The sequence below is a fragment of the Lycium barbarum genome, chromosome 2 (genome assembly GCF_019175385.1).
Source record: "Lycium barbarum isolate Lr01 chromosome 2, ASM1917538v2, whole genome shotgun sequence".
Classification (NCBI taxonomy): domain Eukaryota; kingdom Viridiplantae; phylum Streptophyta; class Magnoliopsida; order Solanales; family Solanaceae; genus Lycium; species Lycium barbarum.
This window is the reverse complement of record NC_083338.1, coordinates 119,307,265-119,329,662: the sequence shown is the minus strand read 5'-3', so window position 1 is coordinate 119,329,662 and position 22,398 is coordinate 119,307,265. Positions and strand designations below refer to the sequence as shown.

The window sequence follows — 22,398 nt, the reverse complement described above, 5'->3', positions numbered from 1 at the left end:
TTAATTCCAAGAAGTAAAGGTTGGGAATAAAAAGAAAGAAAATGAAAAATAAATAATATAAAAAGAAAAATACATTTTAAAAAATTAAAAATAAAAAATAAATTAAAATAATAGAAATAAAAAATATTAAAAATCAAAATAATCAAAATAATAGAAATAAAATAAATTAAAAATCAAAATAAATTAAAGTAAAATAATAAACAAACTAAAAAGTAACCCTATAATTACAGGGTATAACTACACCCAATTCTCAGCCCCCCCCCCCCCCCCCCCCTTGAGAATTGGAGAGTGTAATTACACCCTGTCAATTACACTCAATTCCCACCTAACTGTGTAATTACTTGGTCAAACAAATAGGCCAAACTGTGTAATTACACCTAATTACATCCAATTCCAATTACCTTGGTGGCATTCCAAACAGGCCCTAGGTTCAAATTTCATATCCTTTCCAAATTGCAATATTAAAAAAGAGTGAAATTTCCTTCTGGTTAATTTGTACACATTTCCATTTTGAGGAATAAAAATTTGTTTTAAATCTCAATCACAATATGAGGGTAGGGAGAATTGAAACTAGAGAAAAGATGGCCACTTAAGTATGATCTCCCTAAAGAACATAGTATTTTGTCAAAGTTGAGATATTACCCGTACATAATGTTTGTACCAAATTAATATATTTAGTAAGAAAATTATTCCGAGACGGTACAACTCTATTTCATTTAATTAGTTCATGTGTAGTTTGTAATTCCTAAATGTCTCAGTATTTTTTTATATGAAGTTGTTCACTAAAACAAGTAAAAATTAACAAACGGATGTGTTTATACATGTGGAATCAAATTAGGCTCCGAAAAGAATGGCAGATTTTCCTCCACTTAGAAGCATACCTAACTCACTATAGAGAATCATATCATGTTTGAGTTGTGTAAGATCTGATTAAGCTTTGCTTGGATTTAGTAGAATTCAAGGCCTTGACTTATGAACTTTTTATTCCAACTTAAGGAAATTGGAATCCAATCCCTTCCTCCTTTTTTTTTAAAAATAATTATTGATTGTGCTTGTTTATAACTTTGTAGTTTGTAGTACCACTTCCTATGTTAATAGACAATGGCAAAAAAGGAAAGAACGTGACATGTTTGAAAGGTAGGCAACTAAAATTCACTTTTAATTAGTGGAAAAGGAAAATGACATGAAAATACATTGGTACTTATAGGTAGGTGGGAGGGTATGTACAGTCATGTGCTAATAATACAGTGTAATGCGTGACTCTTCATTCCTAAATCCAACATTAATGAGAATAATCAATGACTACGAAGAGATTTTTAGGCCAGCAATACAACCTTTTCAAGAAAATCCAGTTGGACATGATAAGGTTTGCCTCCTTAGCAATATATTTTGTGAAATATTTGACAGGATACAAAGTTTAAGAATGAAATGAATTTTTTTAAAACTTGTGATCTAAAATAAATCATAGAGATTTGTGTATTTATAAATTACATCATTAAGAATTTAATGAGAAGTTTAAAGTTAAATTACTACTAAATATAAAAATGTGTCATTTTTTGGGACTGATTAAAAAAGAAAATTTATCATATAAATTGGAACGGATGGAGTAAATTATATATCAGTTTAAGATTTTTTAAAAAAAAAAAAAAATACTCCCTCCATCCATTTTTACTTATCCTCTAAACTAAAAATAGATGTTCACTTTTACTTGTCCAGATTAGAGAAAACAAGACAAAATTTAACACTTAGTTCCTAATTTACTATAATCACTTCTCAATGCATTTCCCAAAAAATTACATTTATTATATTCAAAGGATGATATACTAAAATTGTCATTTTATTTTTTGCTCTTTAATAAGCGTGCCAAATCATAACAACTAGTTATGTTTTGTTGACATGGTTGAGAATTGCTGTTTTGTTGGGGCTGTCTATTTCTCTTAGTTCGATAACACATGAATTAAGTACTGTACTGTACCTGTTCTGAATCAAAAATCATATTTGTGACCTGAATTTGCTTTTTGTTGAAAAGTTCTCGGTCTTGATTAGTTCATCTAAGGGTCCTAAAAATTCCTAAGGATATATTTTGTTTACCCCGAATTTGGTAAATCAATTGAATTTGTACGCGGGTATAGGATATGTGTTTAAATCTCGATATATTTGATGGATACAAGATTCGTATGGTTAAGATGTGAAGAAAACGATGATGCTTGGAGGACCACTGTGGATTTATACATCTACTAACATATAAGTATTATTTGTTTGAACAAGTAATAGAGATGAACACAATGATTCCGGACCAAAATCTAATATTGACAGAGAGATTTGTGTATATCTTCTAGTACAAAAATGTTGTTGATCCGAGAGAGCCAGCCCCTACAAAGGAGGGGGATGTGCTCTATTTATAGTGTGACCTCCATGGGTCTCATATGATGTGAGCTAATAAAATAATAGCAATAAGGACAACTCTGCACGGATTTGGTGGGATTAGACTGACGGCGTCGTCTGACACACGCATGGTGGGTAGTTGACCAGGACAGGACGTTACTGGCGCTTGACCCGCGTGCAACGGCCACCCGGACCAACGGCTACTCGGACCAACGGCCACACGGACCAACGGCTACTCGGACCAACGGCACACGGACCAACGGCTACTCGGACCAACAGTCGCGAATGCTCGGGTCACCGGGCTTGGTCGTTCCAATGACGAAGAAGGCAGATCAGTCGGCCCCCTTGCTCCACCGGTTTGCCTCGCATCCGATTTTTACCGTATACAGATAGCCCCACACTTCCCGGATCTCCGATCTATCGGAGTAACGCGGAGTGGATAACTTCCGAAACCGGTGGCCCTGTCAGCTCGTCGTTACCTTCTTATTTCTTCGTTTTGAATGTTTGCCATTATTTTGGTCATGATCGTTGGTCCGTTTTAGGACAGGTCGACTCATAGTCGTTAATTCACCGTGCCCGTGGGACTTATCCGATGCTTCATAAGTTCAGATGTCTCCGAATTACGATAGGCATTTTCTTCAGGGTCGGTATTTTTTCAACCTTGGCAAAGTTTTTGATGTAGCAATCCCCGTTTTGGGAGAATTTGCCGAGCTTTGGCTTGGGTCATTGTGACCTTGTCGCCTTTGTCGAATTTCGGGCACAATCCTCGATATAGAGTATGTGAGTGGGGCAGTGCCGGAATACGGCGGTTACCATCGGGGCGAAGTCCTTTTAACAGAAAGACACCCAAGATTTTGTTATACCAGCCTTTGATGACTTTGTGTTTGCAAAATGTTTGTACATATGAGAATTTTAATTCCTTCTCCCTTGTTGTAATAAATGAAAAATGGGACACGATTCATTATGATCGTTTGGTCCTTGCATCAGAGGCTATGGCCGGTGGCCGGGCCGTAGTTTTGCCGTAGCAAATGTTGAATGGGACACGATTCATTATGATCGTTTGGTCCTTACATCGGAGGCTGTGGCCGGTGGCCGGGCCTTAATTTTGCCGTAGCAAATGTTGAATGGGACACGATTCGTTATGATCGTTTGGTCCGGTCTTGACTTGTTGAGCCTCTCCGTTTTCCACTAACCGGGGTAAACCTCGATGTGGGTATAAGTCCCCTAGTATTTATCCGAGCTGCGAGGTCGGGTGAGTGCTATCAAGCCCCCACTTCGGAGGGTGTGACCTCGAGTTTCCGGGTGCTGGTCCCTTATCGTTGTTGAGTAACACGTTGTACTTGTTGCCTCATTAAAAACCTAGTCGGAAAACCCATTTTGGGACAAAACCGTACTAAGGAAAAGAGTGCAACACGTGTTTTCAGACCTAGATTCTAACTTTATCCGGTACTTGACTTCCTGCAAAAAAAGAAAGAGGTCAATAGAAAAACACGAGGAGTCCATACCTTAGTCCGACCTGAAGCTTGGTTTCTCCGGATGAGAATATGGCCGGTACCTCTCCCTCGACGATCTGGCCTCCGGTTCGTAATTCTTCCTTGGTCTCTCCAGACTTTTGTTCATATTTACGAGCCCCGGGGGAAGCTCGAGTTGGTCATCCTCCACCCGAATCTTTGACTTGTACCGGTTATGGACATCTGCCCATGTCACAGCCTCGTATTCCACTAAGCTTTCCTTTAATTTGAACGAAGCCGTCGAGCTCCGAACATTGAGCCCTTTTGTGAAAGCTTGTGCAGCCCATTCCTCCGGAACCGGGGGAAGCTCCATTCGTTCCCTTTGGAACCGGCTGACAAATTCACGCAGTAACTCATCGTTTCTTTGGGCAATTCGGAAAATATCCGCCTTCCGAGCCTGCACCTTTTTGGCTCCGGCGTGTGCTTTTATGAAGGCATCGGCGAGCATTTCGAAAGAAGTGATTGAATGCTCGGGCAGATAATCGTACCAAGTCAATGCTCCTTTTGCCAGAGTTTCCCCGAATTTTTTCAGCAACACGGATTCGATTTCATCCTCTTCCATATCATTGCCTTTTATAGCACAGGTGTATGAGGTCACGTGTTCGCAAGGGTCCGTTGTGCCGTCATATTTTTGGATATCCGGCATTTTGAACCTCTTCGGGATTAATTTCGGGGCCGCACTCGGAGGAAAAGGCCTTTGAATGAACCTTTTCGAGTTTGGCCCTTTTAGCAAAGGTGGAGCCCCCGGTATTTGATCCACCCGAGAGTTATACGTCTCGATCCTCTTTTCGGTCGAGTCTACCCGTTTTGCCAAAGTTTCGAGCATCTTTAGAACCTCGGTGGAGGAACCGGCTCCGGAACCGTTACTCTCGACCATCCGTGGCTCGTTTCTTCCGATTTCGACAACACCCTTCATCTTCCCCGGGGTCGCTTCATCTCCTCCGTTTTGCAACCGGGCTATTGCGATTCCCTGTTCAGCAATCGCCGCTCTCTGTTCCTGCAACATTTCAAAAATTAAACGCAAGTCAATATTATCATTCGGGGTATCCGGTTCTTTCCGGACTTGTGTCCCGAACAAAGTAATCGAATTGTTAGTATTTAAAGGGTCAGTGGGGTTTGGCAATCCTCGCGGCCCGCTGCCTTCATTTTCGGCCACGATCTCGTTGTTGTTGACGTGACCAGATTGCCCACTGTTAGCCATTTGGTCCGTTTCTTCCGAGACGGACAGCAGATGTTTCCGATTTTGATGGGTAAGATAGGGATCAAGATCAAAGACCACTATTATCCTAGCCCCACGGTGGGCGCCAAACTGTTTACCCCGAATTTGGTAAATCAATTGAATTTATACGCGGGTATAGGATATGTGTTTAAATCTCGATATATTTGATGGATACAAGATTTGTATGGTTAAGATGTGAAGAGAACGATGATGCTTGGAGGACCACTCTGGATTTATACATCTACTAACATATAAGTATTATTTGTTTGAACAAGTAATAGAGATAAACACAATGATTCCGGACCAAAATCTAATATTGAGAGAGAGATTTGTGTATATCTTCTAGTACAAAAATGTTGTTGATCCGAGGGAGCCAGCCCCTACAAAGGAGGGGGATGTGCTCTATTTATAGTGTGACCTCCATGGGTCTCATATGATGTGAGCTAATAAAATAATAGCAATAAGGACAACTCTGCACGGATTTGGTGGGATTAGACTGACGGCGCCGTCTGACACACGCATGGTGGGTAGTTGACCAGGACAGGACGTTACTGGCGCTTGACCCGCGTGCAACGGCCACCCGGACCAACGGCTACTCGGACCAACGGCCACACGGACCAACGGCTACTCGGACCAACGGCACACGGACCAACGGCTACTTGGACCAACGGCTACTCGGACCAACAGCCGCGAATGCTCGGGTCACCGGGCTTGGTCGTTCCAATGACGAAGAAGGCAGATCAGTCGGCCCCCTTGCTCCACCGGTTTGCCTCGCATCCGATTTTTACCGTATACATATTTGTAGGTTAATTGCTTGTCCCCTTTAACTACCAAAGGTATAAGTTGTTTTAAGTTGTTGAGCTTTGTCTAAAGCTTTAGGAATACTTAAGAACCTGATTCTATTTCTCCTTTTTAGTTCTGCTTGCTGCTTAAACCATAACATGCTGAAATTTTTGTAAGCTGAGTATTGACATCAAGTACATGTTAAAACTAATGGAACCAAAGTTCATATGCTAATACAGTTTGTGTTGTGACCGTTTGTTTTAACCCTTTTGCTTGAATAAAAGAGAATTTATTTTCAGCTGTTTACATGTCAAAATCAGTTTATGTCCAGTTTTTCCCTTTTAGATGATTTCTCTCATATCATGAAAAGTTATATGATTGTTTAAAGATCCCCAGCCTTCACATGATAACCAAGGCAGTTACAGGTTTATTCATGTTAATAAATGTCAAATTGCTATATGAGACTCTGTATTTCAATATATGCCTAGGAGATCTTGCTGTTAGTAAGAAATATGATTGATGCCAAAGCCAGTTTTCTCCCTTTCCTCCTGGGAACAACTGAAACTGTTTGTGATAACCTTTGATAAATCAAGAAACATAAGAGATGGAAAAGTATTCAGTATTTTCTGCTTTACAATTGTTGAACTAGAGACTATTTATGCACAAAAGCCTATATGATTACAAGCATTATTCAAGCAGTATATCTTGCACAATACTGAGAGAATATTCTGCCAGATCTTTGGAATGACTTTATTATATTAAATCATACTCCTTTCGTCTCAATTTATGTGATATAGTTTAACTAGACACAAAGTTTAAGAAAGAAAGGAAGACTTTTGAAACTTATAGTCTAAAACAAATCATATATATTTGTGTGACTCTAAATCATTTCATTAAGAATAAAAAAGGAAGTTTCAAGTTAAATTATTTCTAATGTGTCATTCTTTTTTGGGATAGACTAAACAGGAAAGTGTGATACATAAATTGGAACATAGGGAGTATCTGACAATAAAACCATATCTGATATGGTCAATAGTTTGTACTTTTCTAAGTCTGCAATATGTGCTACTACTCATGTCTGGTATTTCATTTACTTAGAATTGAGGCTGCTTCTAATCCTTTCCTTTTCTTTATTTCTTTTCATGGGAACACTTGGGAGTACATTGTAGTTGTGATACAACTTCAAGTCTGCCCAGATCACGAGCACACAGTAGCAGTGTCATGTGCTCGTGTCTAGCCGTCCCCGACTTTCGTTTAAAGTGTCCAGTGTTTCCTATCCGATCCCTTCTTCAAAATTTTGTACCCTTCTCTTATTGATATGTATATAGTTCATCTTATAACGAACTTTTTGTATATTTGAAGTGGTGCTCTACTCTTGTGTGTTTTGTGACTATATAAATTGTTTAGACACAAGTTTGGAAGTATAGCAGCTTGCTTTCCCCACTCCCTTTTAGATAGCAAATTGAGTAAATGATTTTGGCTTAGGTGCCTAGAATGATACTTGCCAAATGATTTTCAGCTTTTTATGCACTTCTTTCGGGTTGCAAATGTTTTTTAACTAAAATATAAAAGCTGGAAAACTCTGTGTTAAAGTTAACCGCTTCCTAACAGTGTTTTCCTTTTAGATTTGTCAAAATCATATCAAAACGCATATTTGTAAATGCTAAGGCCACATAGTTTAATAAGAAAAAATGCAGATTTCAGAAGCCCAAAACGCAGGTTTAATGGGAAAAAATGCAGAATTTTTAATATCTCAACTGTAGGTATTTCTGCAGCTTAATTTTCTAGGGGAGAGTAACATCTACTTCCGCTCGTGTTATATTTGCGCCCAAAAAAAAAAAAAAAAAACTAAAATGGGCACAAACTAAATTAATTATTGGAATGTCGGCAACTTCAAAGCACCAAACTACTGAAATTAAAGTGTCAAGTTTATGCTATTAACCACATGAACTGTCTACGATACCCCATCACCTCATAGTTGGAGTTTTAGATATAAAGAGGCAGTTGAATACATTTGGCCAGGAGCACCATTACCGTCTTCAGGGATTTAACAAAAGACACCTTCAATAAACTAAAAGACAAACTGGCACAAGGTATTAGTCGGTGATGAATGTAACTACATATGTATTTAGATATAAGATCAGATGAGGAACACAAACGGATTTCTCAGTGTACCAGCGAGCTAGAAGCACGTGGTCGGACAGGAGTCTTTGATGAGCTTACTCTGCAGTATGGAAAAAGTACTAAGATTAATGGAAATGTCAATAAAATAGAGAAGAAGCATCAGTAGGAAGTCTACTGGAATCAGAGAGCAACCTTATAGGACGTAATACCTGTTGGGTGTGCGAACAAAGTATCAACTTGGTAACTGAAAAGAAAAATGAGCTACTTATAAGGTTTTGGATGCTCCTAATGATGTGAGGCCTTCTGGGAAAACTGTGTGGGCTTGGCCCAAAGCAGGCAATATCACATCATGTTAAGAGTAACTTTGGGTCGTTTAGCCCAACAACTGGTATCAGAGCCAATGGTTTGGCGGGACGAGTATAAAGATGGCGGAGAGTGGCGTGGGGCCTGGCTTCGTGCCTTTGCCCTTTGTAACCTCTGACCCGTAATGAGTCACGTGGAACTCAGTTCAAGAGGGAGATTGAGTCATTTGGAACTCAGTTCAAGCGAAAGATTGTTGGATGTGCGAACAAAGTACCACATTGGTAGCTGAAAGAAAAAGGAGCTACTTATAAGGAGTTAGATACTCTTAATGATGTGAGACCTTTTGGGGAAAACTGTGCGGGCTTGGCCCAAAGCGGATAATATCACATCATGTTAAGAGTATCTTTGAGCTGTTTTAGCCCAACAATCCCAGGATTGCTACGTGCTAAATTTTCTTTAAGGGGGAACACAAATAGTAAAGGTACATGGAGGAATTCAAAATTGTCTACCTTGAATTTCCTCAAATATATTACACAACATTATGGGGAGTCCATGAACTTTGGTATACCAATTATTGACATCATAAAAATGAAAGACCAATGCAAACTAATCTTGAATATAAAAGCAAAGTGAGATAAATCCACACCATGTATGTTCCATTAAAGTAAGCAACCAAGCATTGAAATAAATTTATGAAGACAACAGAGAATAGGCACGAAGAATAGATCAAGACGACGATTAAGTCTAATATCGACAAAGTTTATCACTGCCTAGAAGTGTCCTACTTGAAATAAGTTGCATCTAGCACTAATCACAAGGAGGAGGCGAACAGAAGCGTAGCGTTCTGCTATCCACACAGAAAGTGCAACACTATAAAAATCTCCTATTTTGACTTACAGTACTGGCACGAAGTATAAATTCCACAGGTGTTAAAGCAACAGAAAACAGCTTTGCAATGCATCAAGGAGAACTGGTTGGAGATTTCCACCGGAACAAAGAGAGAGTACTGTGAGGAAGTTCAATTCTACAACTTCTACTAAAGAGACTAATAGAAGCATTTTTATGTTTCCCTGTATCCATTCTCAACGAATGTCATGGATGAAGAGATCGCATGCTAGTCGATAGCAATTGAGGAACAGAAAAATTATCAGATGTCCTGATGAAAGTATATTGAAGATACTTTGTCAAGGGAATCAGATTTCACGACTATTCAGGTACTAAAGTAGTACTCCCTCCGGATCAAAAAGAGTGTCCATGAACATGTGTTGCCTAATTCAAGAGTCATTTTCTCTCCTTCCTCATCATCATCATTTATTTCTTCTCCTGAAATTGCTCCCCTCCTTCAACCGTTTTTTTCTACTACTTGTTCATGAACTTGTGCTGCCTAATTAAATGATATTAAAGAGTTTCAAACCTCCAAAGCGACTCTTCTCCTACCTCAGGCCTTTTTACATTTAAATTGAGAATATTACTCTTTAGAATTTTGTTGATTATGTCATTCTTTCGCTAGAAAATGTATCAGAAAGAAAAATAAACGAATATCTTTTCACCAAAATGAGATATTTTCAAAGTATATGTCCGCTACTTTTTACCAGTTCTGTGAGGTAAATATATGACTCATTTATATCAAATATTTTATCTATATGTATATAATGCCAATACACAACGAGTTTTGTCTTTTGATATTTCTAGTGTTTTTTGTTCAATTTTTTTTTTGTTTGAAAACGGAGAAGAAGCAAGTGATGTTGCCAACGATTGAAACAACCTAGATGCCAGTGTAGTATGTGCCGAAAAAAACGAAGGTTAGTGTTCTTATTCCCCATTTCCTTCTTTCCTTAGTGATGTTGCTTAAGACTCCTATGTTCAATCCCAATTCCCTCCTCGATCAACGTGCAGTAGGTCTTACTTATCTTTCAAGAAGTTTATTGTTATTGTTCGTGCTATACATCACAGTTCCTTCTTGTTGTAGTAACATATATACATTTTATCATGTAAATTATCGTTCTTCAAGCAAATTAATGTAACAAATATTATTGCAAGTTTGCAGGTGCTAACAAGATGAGAAAGATGGGGAGAATTATCTATTTTGTAGAACACATGCAATTCTGTAGAGCAGGAAAACAAAGGGTGACCAACTTGCCGCTGGTCTCATGTCTTTCTCTCCGCATATAAAGTACGCGCAGCTTAATTTGTGGACAGAAATAGGTGGAGTTTCTGGAGACTTTTCTCTTCAAATTATGTACTTCCACAACTAGGATTTTTTGTACTAACTCCGTTTGATGCTACCTCTGTGTAAATGATATCTATGTAGAATGCATAGTACAAGAAACCTAGCTAACGTTTTGATAAATGGGAATAATTTCGAATAACATTAAGGGGAGTATTAAAGCTATTTTGGGACATTTGCAGAACTTAACTGTTCCATATAATTTTAAGAAAATAAGATACACTAATCTGGAAGTAACAATATATCATTTTTGGGAGATCAAATAGGCTTTGCTATGTTTGACCTTGTTTTTTTTCCCTCCAAATCTCGTGTTATACATCATACATATTTTTAAATAATAAAATATTTTTATCATATTTGTATTAATTGATATGAAATACACGTGCAATGCACGTATCCAGAAACTAGTTAATTAATAAGCACATACACTAATTATGAGATTCAGATTCTTTTAGTTGTGATCCTCTCTCTACACCATATTTGATCCGACACATATATACAAGTAGATGCTTCCATCATTGTAAGTTGATTGGCATTTACCTGCTTTTTGATAGTTATATTAAAACGTCCCCTAATTCCTCTTTTCAGTTCATCAGTTTTATCTTTACAAAGGCCAAGTTAAGCAGCTCTAGTTTGAATGTTTGATGAATCTTATTCCATCTAACTCATCGTTATGCAGCTACTAATAATGACCTGGAGATTCTTGACATTTACCGCATATTCCTATTGCAGTAGCCTAAATCATTTGAGAAAACATATGTTCCCTCCGTTTTAATTATGTGAACCAAATTGACTGGGCATGACATTTACACTCTGTTTGGAACGTTGTTACGCATTGTTTCATAATGTACTGTATTGTATTGTACTGTGCTGTTTTGTAGATACAATGTCTGGATAGACTGTATTGTTTGCTGCTGTGTAATAACATATTTTTTGTTTGGATTGAATGTATCGTGCTGTATTTTAATTGGTAAGTTTACTAAAATGCCCTAAACTATAAGTTTACAAATTCAGATTTCAAATTCAATCCTAAATAATTAAGAAACGTCATTAACCACTCAAAATCTTTAAAATTTCACTGGTATAGAAAGTTTGAAGACACGCCACAAACGATTTTCTCACGATGCCTATATTTTTCATATAATCCATAGCTTAAAATGCATAACGAAATAAGTGTCAATAACGAAGTATTCATGCGGTCCACAAAATCATAAATACTTAAAATTTAAATAACATTATTCTAAACTTAATCTTCGGGTGACATCATGGTCAATAAAAGAATTTTGCAGTCTTCTTGCGGACATCCCATCAGTGTGCAACACATATTTGCGTTTTTACAAAAAATTATATAAGCCTTATTGCTCATGTGACATTCCAAATTCATCTCCTTTACCATTTGCCATATCTCATTCGCAGGAATAGGAGGCATAGTTGAAAGTCGGTTAATTGCATGAGCCAAATTGTCCGTCCCACCTCTCAACATGTCATCCATTTCGTCAAGATGATAATGTTTAGACTTCTTATTTCTGGTAGGAGTCGGTGTTTCGATGTAGGTTCACCATTAGTTGGTTGATTCTGCTTATCCTGTCCATGTTCCTCGGTGTTTTCCAACGAAGCAGCATTCACTAAAATCATCTCATCTACCTCATCAATAGTCAACGAACTAGTACTTGATCTTTTCAAATTTTTACGAGCACCTCTTTTTAACATATCTGGTCCAGTCTCAGCATGCTTTCCAGTAGCTCGATCCTTTCCATACAGTATTATTAGTTTATCATAATTTCTAATTGACATGGTCCTCAGCTCAGCAGCTGCAGGCTTAGCCTATATATAAAAAATAGAATACAACTAAAGAAAATGATATGAACATTATCTTACGAAAATAAGAACAAAACTAATAAACTAGTAATGCATGAATTTACCTGAATTAACTGGTCCCATACTTCAGGTTCAGCATCCCACATATTTGTTATGGGATCCCATGAAAACCCGCTCATCCCCATTTGAAATGTGTCATAGCATTTGGCAAATTTAGTTTTAATTACTCTCATTCGGTTGTGAATCAATTCCCCTCTTCTATATTCCTCAGTGCTCTCCCTAGGATGATTTGGAAGTTCTTCATGCACATCATTATCATTCATATGCTCCGCATCAACTTGAGCAAGTAACTCATCATTTGGATCTACACCTCTTAAGTAGTGGAGCAAAATACAACATGCAAAGATAATAAGCTTTTGGGTGTCAGTACAATATGAGGACTCCGTTGAACTAGAAATTATAGGAAATCTCTTTTTAAGAACTCCAAATACTCGTTCAATAGCATTACGCAAAGAAGCGTGTCGCAAATTAAATAATTCACGAGCATTTCGAGGTGGATTTCTTGAATACTCTTTCAAGTGATATCGCTCCCCCTGATAAGGTGTAATAAGCCCACTTCTTAACATGAGTCCAGCATCAACAAGGTAGTATTTTCCTAAAAATAAATAGATAAAAGATTCAATTATTTGTTCATCACGTATATCTATGTCTAAACAAATTTATATAACGTTTACCTTCTGGAATTTTTAATGGGTCTTGTCCATTTAGTGCTTCTTTCATAATTCTTGAATCAGATGTTGTACCTTCCCACCCAGCTAACACATATGTGAATTTTAAATCAAATGATCATGCAGCTAATACATTCTGTGTTAGATAATGTCACACCCTAATCCTGATAGGGCATGATGGGCACCCGACCCTTACTTAGAGTCGAGCGAACCCACTGGCTCTCATTATACTCATAATCTCACTAGACTTTCAGGTCATGAATTGAAATGCATAATGGAAGTTTTTCAGAAAAATATTCTTTTCGTCTTTCTTAAACCAAGTAAAACTGTAATCATATGAAATCTGTAAATTAATGCATACTGAATACATCGGCTCAAATAGTTGCTTGCTAGACTGGCAGGCTATATACGTGACTCTGTCTGCAAAGTCTCTAACATAAATCAATATATCATAACGCACATGCTCTGACTTGGCAACACTCCGGAAAGAAATGGAGCTCGTCAATCCCGTTGGAACATCTTCTAGCAATATCCTCTACTCATCTGTATACACCTGCGTGACATGAAACGCAACGCCCACAAGAAGGGGCGTCAGTACGAATAATGTACTGAGTATGTAAGGAATGAGTAACAACATAACATAGATATGAAAAGTAACAAACAATAAGAAAGATAACATGTACATCTGAATGCCTCGTAAGGCGAATGTCATGCATGCTTAGCCTTTTAAAAAAAAAAAACATTTTTACATATATACATAGTAACATGCCCTGCCATTAAGGAGCGGTGTCATATATAATATCATGCCCGGCCATCAAGGCTCGGTGTTATCATCATTAGCCAGCGTCCAGGCCTCCCGCGTTCGGGGCAATATCATAACATGCCCACTGCAGTGGTGTGCACATCTACGTGCCTTCCCGGACGACTATAGCGCGGCGTGGTGTGAGAAAATACATACATATATATAAAGCATGCATGAGAGCCAAGTAAAAGCTATAAATACATCGGAGTGACGTAAGGTCGGTAACCTCCGATTGTGTTATGGAATAATCAGCGTCACTTTGTCTCACCTTGAAAGAAAAATTATTATAAGGTGAGATCAACCACAATGAGTAAAATTAAGAAAGGTCAAAAGATAGCTCAATATTCTCATATCGTCATTGAAATCATAAACTTGGAACCTTTGAACATAAAATCGTTCTCATCATAGTCATCATAATAATGTAAAGCTCGTGTACATGGAAATCTCTATGAATGAAAAATTATCTCATAATAACATGAAATCCGTATACCTTGGAGTTTGGATAAATAAATCTCTCATAATCATCATCATGGTTATCATAAGGAATTATTCATCTTTGCCATCATAAAAACTTTAAGAATCATGAATTTCTAGCGTTCTTAGAAATGAAAATTTTTATGGGATTCATACATAGTTTGGTAGGAAAAGATCATGCTTTTATAAATTCAAGAACCTCATAAGGATCACGAAATTCGCGGGCTTCTAGCATTTGCGGGATCAATGATATTAGGGATACGACACAGAGATTTATAACGGAAAGATCATGCCTTTAGAAAGAAGGGGACTAGCCTTAACATACCTGAAAAATAATTTCTCGACTTCCGACTTACTTCCAGTTTTGCAATTCACTTAAGATCATTCATAGCCTCGTAATCTACATATAGAACCATTCATAATATTATTAGAATCATCATCATACGCTCGTCTCGAAACTTTAATTAAAATCCTTTTAGATTCTGTCGAAATTCGGGCAGCATCTCCCTTGTTTATATGCCTAGCCCGAAATCATAATATCAACAACAACAATACGAACATCCTCAATACCATTATCCATGCCAATATATCTCCTAAAACATCCCACACGATATTTTATAAATTTCTCAACTAACCAATTTGTGATACGACTATTTGAATACTTTATTTCCGTAAAGAAGCCAAAATTAATACCAACAACATCAATAACAACATCCTACAAGATAAATATATATATATATATATTATCCAAAATTCTCTTCAAACCTCAATCCATAATTCAACAACATCAACACAACAAAATATAAACTTTATTCTTGCAATTATTCCTTAATCCATATTGATAAAGAAAGAGATTCAACAATTCATACCTTGTATTTACTCAAGTAACAAGATCTTTTACTCAAGTAACAAGATCTTCAATACCCACTTGTTCCCAAACTCACTTCAACACAAAACGAATTTATAATCGCGTCTACGCGTTGCCTGGACCTCGATTGATATTCCATAGCTTGAATTTCACTCAAAATCCTCACTTTTATGTGGGATTTAAGCCCCTTTTTGTTGCTGAATTTTCTGGAAAGTTTTGGACAAGTTTTGATGAAGAAAATGGGATTTTAATCCCTTTTATAGTGGGTTGGGTCGGCATCACTGTAGCAGTACTGTAGCAGTTCTGTTTCTGCGTCGACAGCTCAGTTTGTAACGTCTGTAATTCTCTACTCCGATGTCCTATCGACAAGAGGTTTGTTGCATTATAAACTAGATTCGACGAACTACATTTTAGGCTTTTGTTTCACATTAAAAATCCTAATATACATGGAGATATACCCTCCAAAGTTGACAAAAAATCCTTCCAGCATTTCTCAAATTTTTGTCGAACTTATTTTCTTCAATTTGCTCGATCTCGAAATATTCCGAAACTCTCCATACATGATATTTATCACTTATTATACTAATAATGGCCATGTTCTCGTGTTTCAAAATACTCTTTCCCGATTACGACTTACGAGATCGTAATTCACCCTTTTTCATTGTTGTTACGTACTTTCCATGACTTGCGCCTTTCAAAACGTCATGGGACGTCTCCGACACCCCATTACTATGGTGAGGTACATGTCATACTCATGCTCTGAAAACGCGAGGTACAACAGATAATCTTTCCTCTCACGGTATTTTGGGGCTTCACTTTGTGAAAATTTAATACGTACGTGTGTTCCATCAATTGCACCAATACAATCCTGATATTATAATAATCAATGAACATGCAAACAATCTTGACATTGCTAAAGTTTGAGTAAAATCATAACTCTATTCACCTTAAAATATGGGTAGAATCTTTGGTTGCTGGCAATTTCAGAAGGAACTTGGGATCCATCAGGTTGTTTAATAAATATTTCGTATAGCCCCAATATAGCTCGTAGGACAACATGAAAATGATGACTGACCGACTCCCCCGATCGTCGAAAGATGAAAGATAGTTCGTGATTTGTCACATTATGTGCTAACAGGTAAAGTGTTTTCGCAACCTGTTCTTCAACTGTAGCTCGAAGTGTTGGTCTAAGACCTCCATCTCTAACTAACATCTCACAGAGACTGGTAAAAGCCGAAGGGGTCATTCTTAAAATATTACGACAAAGTTCTGAAGAAAATAGATGACTCAATAGCTCATCTCTAACTTGCTCTCTTTCAGGGCGTATGGCATGTGTGATCGTACGTCGATCATTTTCAATTTCACGTGCATAATTCCAAAACCAAATAAATGCTAAGAGAGCATTATATGATGCTAAAGAGCTCACTTGTCCCAATATTTGCCTATTATCTTGATTATTCTGATCAGCCATCTATAACAAAATTAAGTGAGATGCACAACTAATTAAACTACGTAAGATGCTAAAATAAATATGAATATAAACATGTTTACAGAAAATGCCTTTATTAGGAGGAGGCAACAACATGTTCACAGAAATCACGTACTCTAGCTTATCGTTTTGGGATTTATCAGTTTTCTCGATTATTTGGTTTTTTCGATTATTTGGTTTTTTCGATTTTTTTCGGTTTTTAAAAAGAAATACATTGTTCACATAGATGAACAATGAACAAGCAGCTTCAACAAGTAAAATTTCAGATTGACATTTAACTCAACATGAACAATACGAGAAATTTCCACAAAGTAAACCAGCATTCACATACAGGTGTATTATACAATTCTAGAGTCATGGTTTAACAAAAGCATGGGAAAGCACAACAAATAAGCAAAATATTCTATGCAAAAAAATAAAACAAGAAAGCAAGCAAATTAATGATGATTGTGAATAAGGAGCGCAATACAAATAATAACTTACAATTTTGAAAAACGGCAGAATGATAAGAAGTTTTAAAAAGATGGTCATGGAGAACAAGAAGTACCTGTAACTTTGAAACTATGGCAGAAACCTAAACAAAAAGCAAATATATAAAATTAAAAGAAGGAAGAAAAAGCAGGGAGCAGGACAATTAAAAAAAAACGTAGAATGAGATAGAAGAAGGAGGAAGACGTAGGGAGCAGATAAACCAAACCTAGAAGGAGACAGAGTTACGTAGAAGACTTAGGGTATAGGATTTTTGGGTGGAGTTAAATAATATAAGGTAAAGGGTAAAATAGGATTATGAAATATTAAGTAAGGACATAATTGGAAAAAGAAATTAGGTAACAATGGGATAACACCAAATCGGTTGTTACATAAAATGGGGCTTTTCATTGTTACGTAACGACGGAATTTAACAATATGATATAATACATTTTATATAACAATAAAAACAAACATTGTTTTTGTGGTAACAATACAATACAATACAATGGGTAACAACGTTCCAAACAGAGTGTTAAGAAAGAGTGAAAACTTTTGAAACATGTGGTTCAAAATAAGTGTTGAATATTTGTGTGGCTGTAAATCACTTTATTAAAGTGAATTTGTTTCCAAATTAGGAAAGAAGTCATTCCTTTTGACACGGACTAAAAAGAAAATAGTTTCACATAAATTGAAACAGAGGGAATAATAATTTCAATCAGAGGCGAATCCAGGAAAGTATTTGGGTGGGATTGGAGGATGAAAACTCACCTCTAAAGGGTTTACTCGAAAGTTGGAATACGAGGGTATCCCAAAATACTGCAAACATTGCAAGAAGATTGGACATAACTTGTTGAACTGCAGAATTATGGAAAAATTTTGACAAAGGCAAAAGAGGAAAAAAAGAAAAAGGAAGAAGAACATGCTGTTGAACAAGCTGCAAAGGAGGCAAGTCAGGAGAATCGTGAAGAAGATGAAAACAATATTAAGGGAAAAGAGGCAATGAATGATCAGGAACACAATATCAAACACAAAGAGGAGAAAGCTTATACATCCAAACACACAAATACCAGTAAGAGGAAAACCAAGAAAAGAAAAACTAAGAAGATGCCAAAGAAACAAGATTACTTTCAAACCTGATACTCCTGGCAGGATGAGCAAGGCAATATATCAGAGTCAGTTCAAAATGAACAAATTAAACTATTGCAGTGGTGAAGGAGACTCTCCAAATCGACGATGTTCATCAAGAGGAGAGCCATGAGGAACAGGCTCCAAAGGATAAAACAAATGAGACAGATGAACGTGAAAAGTTGGCTAATTATCAACTCAGAAATCAGACCATGAAGCAGGATAAAGATCAAAATCTGGAAACAAAGTGTAATGATCCAGATATGGATCTAAACTCAAACTAAGTAAATTGCGAAAAGTAAATGAATTTTGGGACAATATTCAGTTTTATATCACTAAATGGTACTCAAATACAACGACATTGAAAGCTTAATAAAATGATACTAGATAAATGGAAAATCCACCAATGTCATCATGAATCTCCTTGAAGAAGAAAGAAGAAGTTAAGATTTAGAAGATAAAGAAGAAGAGAAGAGGAAGGAGAAGAACACGTGAGGAAAGAGGAGAGGAGTTGAGAGAGAATTGAAGAGGTGAGAAAAACCCAAATTGATCGATACCCCTGTTTCACCTTCCCAGACTTTAGTTATAGGAGATTTTATCGTGCAATCACAACCGGTCTGCTTCATTAACTCAGATTTAATCTCGTGCGTCCACGTGTTATAATTCTATTCGTCCTCTCTGTATTCTCCATTTAGCTCATTTATTCAGATCATTACACAAAGGCTTCAAGCGAGGAGATGAACAACAAGGATTGCCAAAAACAGAGAAGCAGCTCCAATCAGCCAGACTGTGCATCAGGCTCATCAAGAGTTCCTACTGGAATAAGAGAACTGTCAGGTATAAATCTGATAGTTGACTTGGGATTTGTTGAACATGTTGAAGAAACTCCAGACACTCATCCGGAAACTAATAATGTGGAAGAACAATCAGTGGTGCAGTCTAAGATGCAAGAGCACTTTAGAACAGCCCACAGACAGAAAAAACACCCTTCAAGAACATGATAACAGCCAGAACAGTGGTGCTACTGGAAAATCAGATTCCGATGAACCAGCCACTGAAAATAGAGGAAGAAGCAAGGGCAGAAAAGTTGGAAAAAAAAAACAAAGAAACAAAAATCAACCCTCTCAAAAGAGGAAACAAAAGGATGGTAACACCTCAAACAATTATTATGATTAGTGCACTCTTTTGGAGTATAAGGGGTGTTAGGTCTAAAAAAAGGCCACTCATAGACTCAAAAATCTTGGTTCTCATCAACAATATACAGTTTGTAGCTATTTTCGAACCTTTTGTTGCAAAGCAAAACATAGATGGTTACAGAAAATTCCTTGGATATCAACATTGCCTGTCTAATTTAAATGGGAAAATTTGGTGTTTTTGTAGAAACTTCATTCAAGCTGATCTTATTTCAGAGAATGATCAGCATGTCATTATCAATATGAAAAAGGCTTATGATAATCAGGACATCTTTATTTCTGCTATCTATGCTAAATGCACTGCAGCTGAAAGAAGAGATCTTTGGGATAGTTTGGAAGAAGACAGTCTGAAGGTTGATGGTCCATGGTGCATTGAGGGTGACTTTAATGTTATCTTGGATCCAACTGAAAAGTATGGGGCAAACCACATAGAATGATCAAGAGTTTGGAGTTCCAAAACTGTTTGGACAACTGTGGCTTGACAGACATTGGATTCACAGGCTCTAACTTCAAATGGTGCAGTAATAGAAGCCCCAGAAAGAGAATTTGGAAGAGACTAGATAGAGTTTGTATCAATGATCTCTGGATCAACTGTTTCAGAATTGTACTATTAGACATTTGGCTAGGACAGGTTCTGACCACAAGCCTTTGTCAATGAAATACCAAAGCTTCAACTCTACTCATATCACTTACTTCAGGTTCCTTAATTTTTGGGTGAACTAAGATGGATCCATGGACATTGTTCGGGATGTTTGGGGAACTAATATTCAAGGGAATCCTATGTTGATTTTGCAGTCAAAACTGAAGATTCTGAGTAAAAGATAGTCTTTGGTCAAGAGAGCAAATTGGTGATTTATATGAAAATGCTTCCAAATGGGAAGCAAAGCTCCAGACACTAGTAGAAATAGATATTCAAGTGAATACTGATCAGAGTAGGCACGAAGTTAACAGAGCCCATGCTGAATACATACAATGGATGAAGTTGCAAGATTCCATCCTCGTTCAGAAATCTCAAGGCAAATATTTTGGAGAAGGAGACGGTAACACTAGATATTTTCATAGCATACTCCGGGAGACGAGGAGGACACTGATTCTGTCCAGAATAAAGATCAAGAGAGGCAAATGGATCAGGGGAGACGAGAAAATCTCCAGGGCAGCAGTAAAACATTTTCATTCCCTTTTCAATCTTCCACACCCTTCTATTAACTCTAACATTCTATTGTGTGTTATGCCAGATGGATTAGAGATTAAAGAGGTTGTTTTCAGCCTTAGTGCTTTGAGTTTTGCAGGTTCAAATGGATATAATGGAACATTTTTCAGAGCTGTTGGGATATTATCAAAGAGGACATCATTGCCTTTGTTCAAGATTTCTTTAGAGGAAAAACGTTGACCAGGTACTTCTCTCACACTTGCTTAGTGTTAATTCCTAAAATTGACACCCCTAGCTGCTTTGGTGAGTTTAGACCTACAAGTCTATCAAATTTCACAAACAATTTTTTTTTTTTCAAAATATATTCTTTGAGATTAAATCCTTTGTTGAAAAATCTTGTCTCACCAAATCAAAGTGATTTTGTTAACAAGAGACTAATTGTTGAAAATATTCTGTTAGCCCAGGAAATTATTCAAAATATCTCAAAGACTAACAGGAGTGGCAATGTTGTTATTAAACTCGATATGGCTAAGCATATGATAGATTGTCTTGGTATTTTGTTATAGTAGTCTTGACTAAGTTTGGTTTCTCTAAGTTGTCGACTGACATGATCTATAGTCTTATCTATGAAAATTGGTATTTTGTGATTATTAATGGCTCTAGATATGATTTTTTATCTTCTTCTCAAGGCTTAAGATAGGGTGATTCTCTTTCCCCCTACCTTTTTATCTTGGCTACTGAGGTGCTATCTAGATCATTAAATAATCTGATTAGTCATGATAGATTCATCCGTTTTTCTATTCCCTCTAATTGCCCTATTATTAATCACTTGGCTTATGCTGATGACATAGTTATTTTTAGTAGTGGTAAATTTTCTACTATGAGACTCATTATGAATCCGATCAATGAGTATGAAACTAGTTCTGGTCACCTGGTTAATAGAGATAAGAGTTTCTTTTTTCCTGCTCCTAAAACTTCTGCAAACGAGATTAATAGGATTAGAAGATGCACTGGCTTCATGGATAAGAATTTTCCTTTTACTTACCTTGGCTGCCCTTTGTATGTTGGTAGGAAAAAATTAGAATACTTTGATTATATGGTTAGTAAAGTTGCTAAAAGACTGAATGGTTGGCATGGTTAGTTACTTTCATGTAGTGAGAAAATTGTTTTAATCAAAAGCGTGCTTCAGTCTCTTCCAATCAATGCTCTCTTTGCTTTAACTCCTCCCCATGGTACCCTTAAGTTAATTTAGAAGCATTTGGCTAATTTCTTTTGGGGCTGTAGCAAGGATCATAAGAACTACCATTGCATTTCCTGGTTAAACTTATGTGTTCCTTGTGACGAGGGGGGGGGGGGGGGGGTATTGATATTAGAAGCATGCAAGATTTTAGCAATACTTTAGCTATGAAAAGGTGGTGGAGGTTAAGAACCTCAAATTCTCTGCAGGCCCCCTTTGTCAGAACAGAAGTACAGCATCAGAGCTCATGTGGTAAGTAAGAAATGGGCCTCAGGTAATTCTTATGCCTGGAAGCATATGCTTCAGGTCAGAGAAGAAGCAGAGAAACATATGTTGTGGCAGGTCAACTCAGGTACTAGCTCTTTCTGGTGGGATAATTGGACTTGTAAGGGTCCTCTAGCTTACCCAGCTCTAGCTTCTCCTAAGAGCTCTAAACTTCAAATCAAAATGTTCATCAATAATGAAAACTGGAATTATGAAAAACCCAGGAC

The 22,398-nt window shown here is 37.0% G+C and overlaps 4 protein-coding genes across 12 annotated transcripts; 2 read left to right on the top strand and 2 right to left on the bottom strand.

Moving 5' to 3' along the window:
* Nucleotides 1-11,676: 11,676 nt before the first annotated feature.
* Nucleotides 11,677-18,893, bottom strand: LOC132626919 (uncharacterized). 9 transcript variants are annotated; one of them, XM_060341950.1, is made up of 6 exons: nucleotides 17,971-18,893; nucleotides 15,244-17,305; nucleotides 14,700-14,774; nucleotides 13,105-13,651; nucleotides 12,475-13,025; nucleotides 11,677-12,376 (listed from the first exon to the last, which is right to left on the bottom strand). In XM_060341950.1, the coding sequence occupies exons 4-6, from the start codon at nucleotides 13,148-13,150 to the stop codon at nucleotides 12,029-12,031; spliced, it is 945 nt and encodes a 314-aa protein (XP_060197933.1). In that variant the 5' UTR covers nucleotides 13,151-13,651; nucleotides 14,700-14,774; nucleotides 15,244-17,305; nucleotides 17,971-18,893; the 3' UTR covers nucleotides 11,677-12,028. The 9 variants fall into 9 exon arrangements, with proteins under 9 accessions (XP_060197933.1, XP_060197936.1, XP_060197932.1 ...); XM_060341953.1 differs by having other exon boundaries at nucleotides 17,279-17,305; XM_060341949.1 differs by having other exon boundaries at nucleotides 17,279-17,305; nucleotides 18,336-18,892.
* LOC132628817 (uncharacterized) lies at nucleotides 15,937-16,713 on the bottom strand. Its single transcript, XM_060344581.1, has 2 exons — nucleotides 16,189-16,713; nucleotides 15,937-16,110 (listed from the first exon to the last, which is right to left on the bottom strand). The coding sequence occupies exons 1-2, from the start codon at nucleotides 16,711-16,713 to the stop codon at nucleotides 15,937-15,939; spliced, it is 699 nt and encodes a 232-aa protein (XP_060200564.1).
* Nucleotides 16,786-19,328, top strand: LOC132628816 (uncharacterized). Its single transcript, XM_060344580.1, has 4 exons — nucleotides 16,786-16,842; nucleotides 18,064-18,271; nucleotides 18,409-18,576; nucleotides 19,036-19,328. Exons 1-4 carry the CDS (start codon nucleotides 16,786-16,788, stop codon nucleotides 19,326-19,328), a joined length of 726 nt encoding a protein of 241 aa, XP_060200563.1.
* LOC132628815 (uncharacterized) lies at nucleotides 19,325-20,910 on the top strand. The gene is made up of 4 exons (XM_060344579.1): nucleotides 19,325-19,939; nucleotides 20,021-20,041; nucleotides 20,121-20,218; nucleotides 20,358-20,910. Exons 1-4 carry the CDS (start codon nucleotides 19,325-19,327, stop codon nucleotides 20,908-20,910), a joined length of 1,287 nt encoding a protein of 428 aa, XP_060200562.1.
* The last annotated feature ends 1,488 nt before the right edge of the window (nucleotides 20,911-22,398 follow it).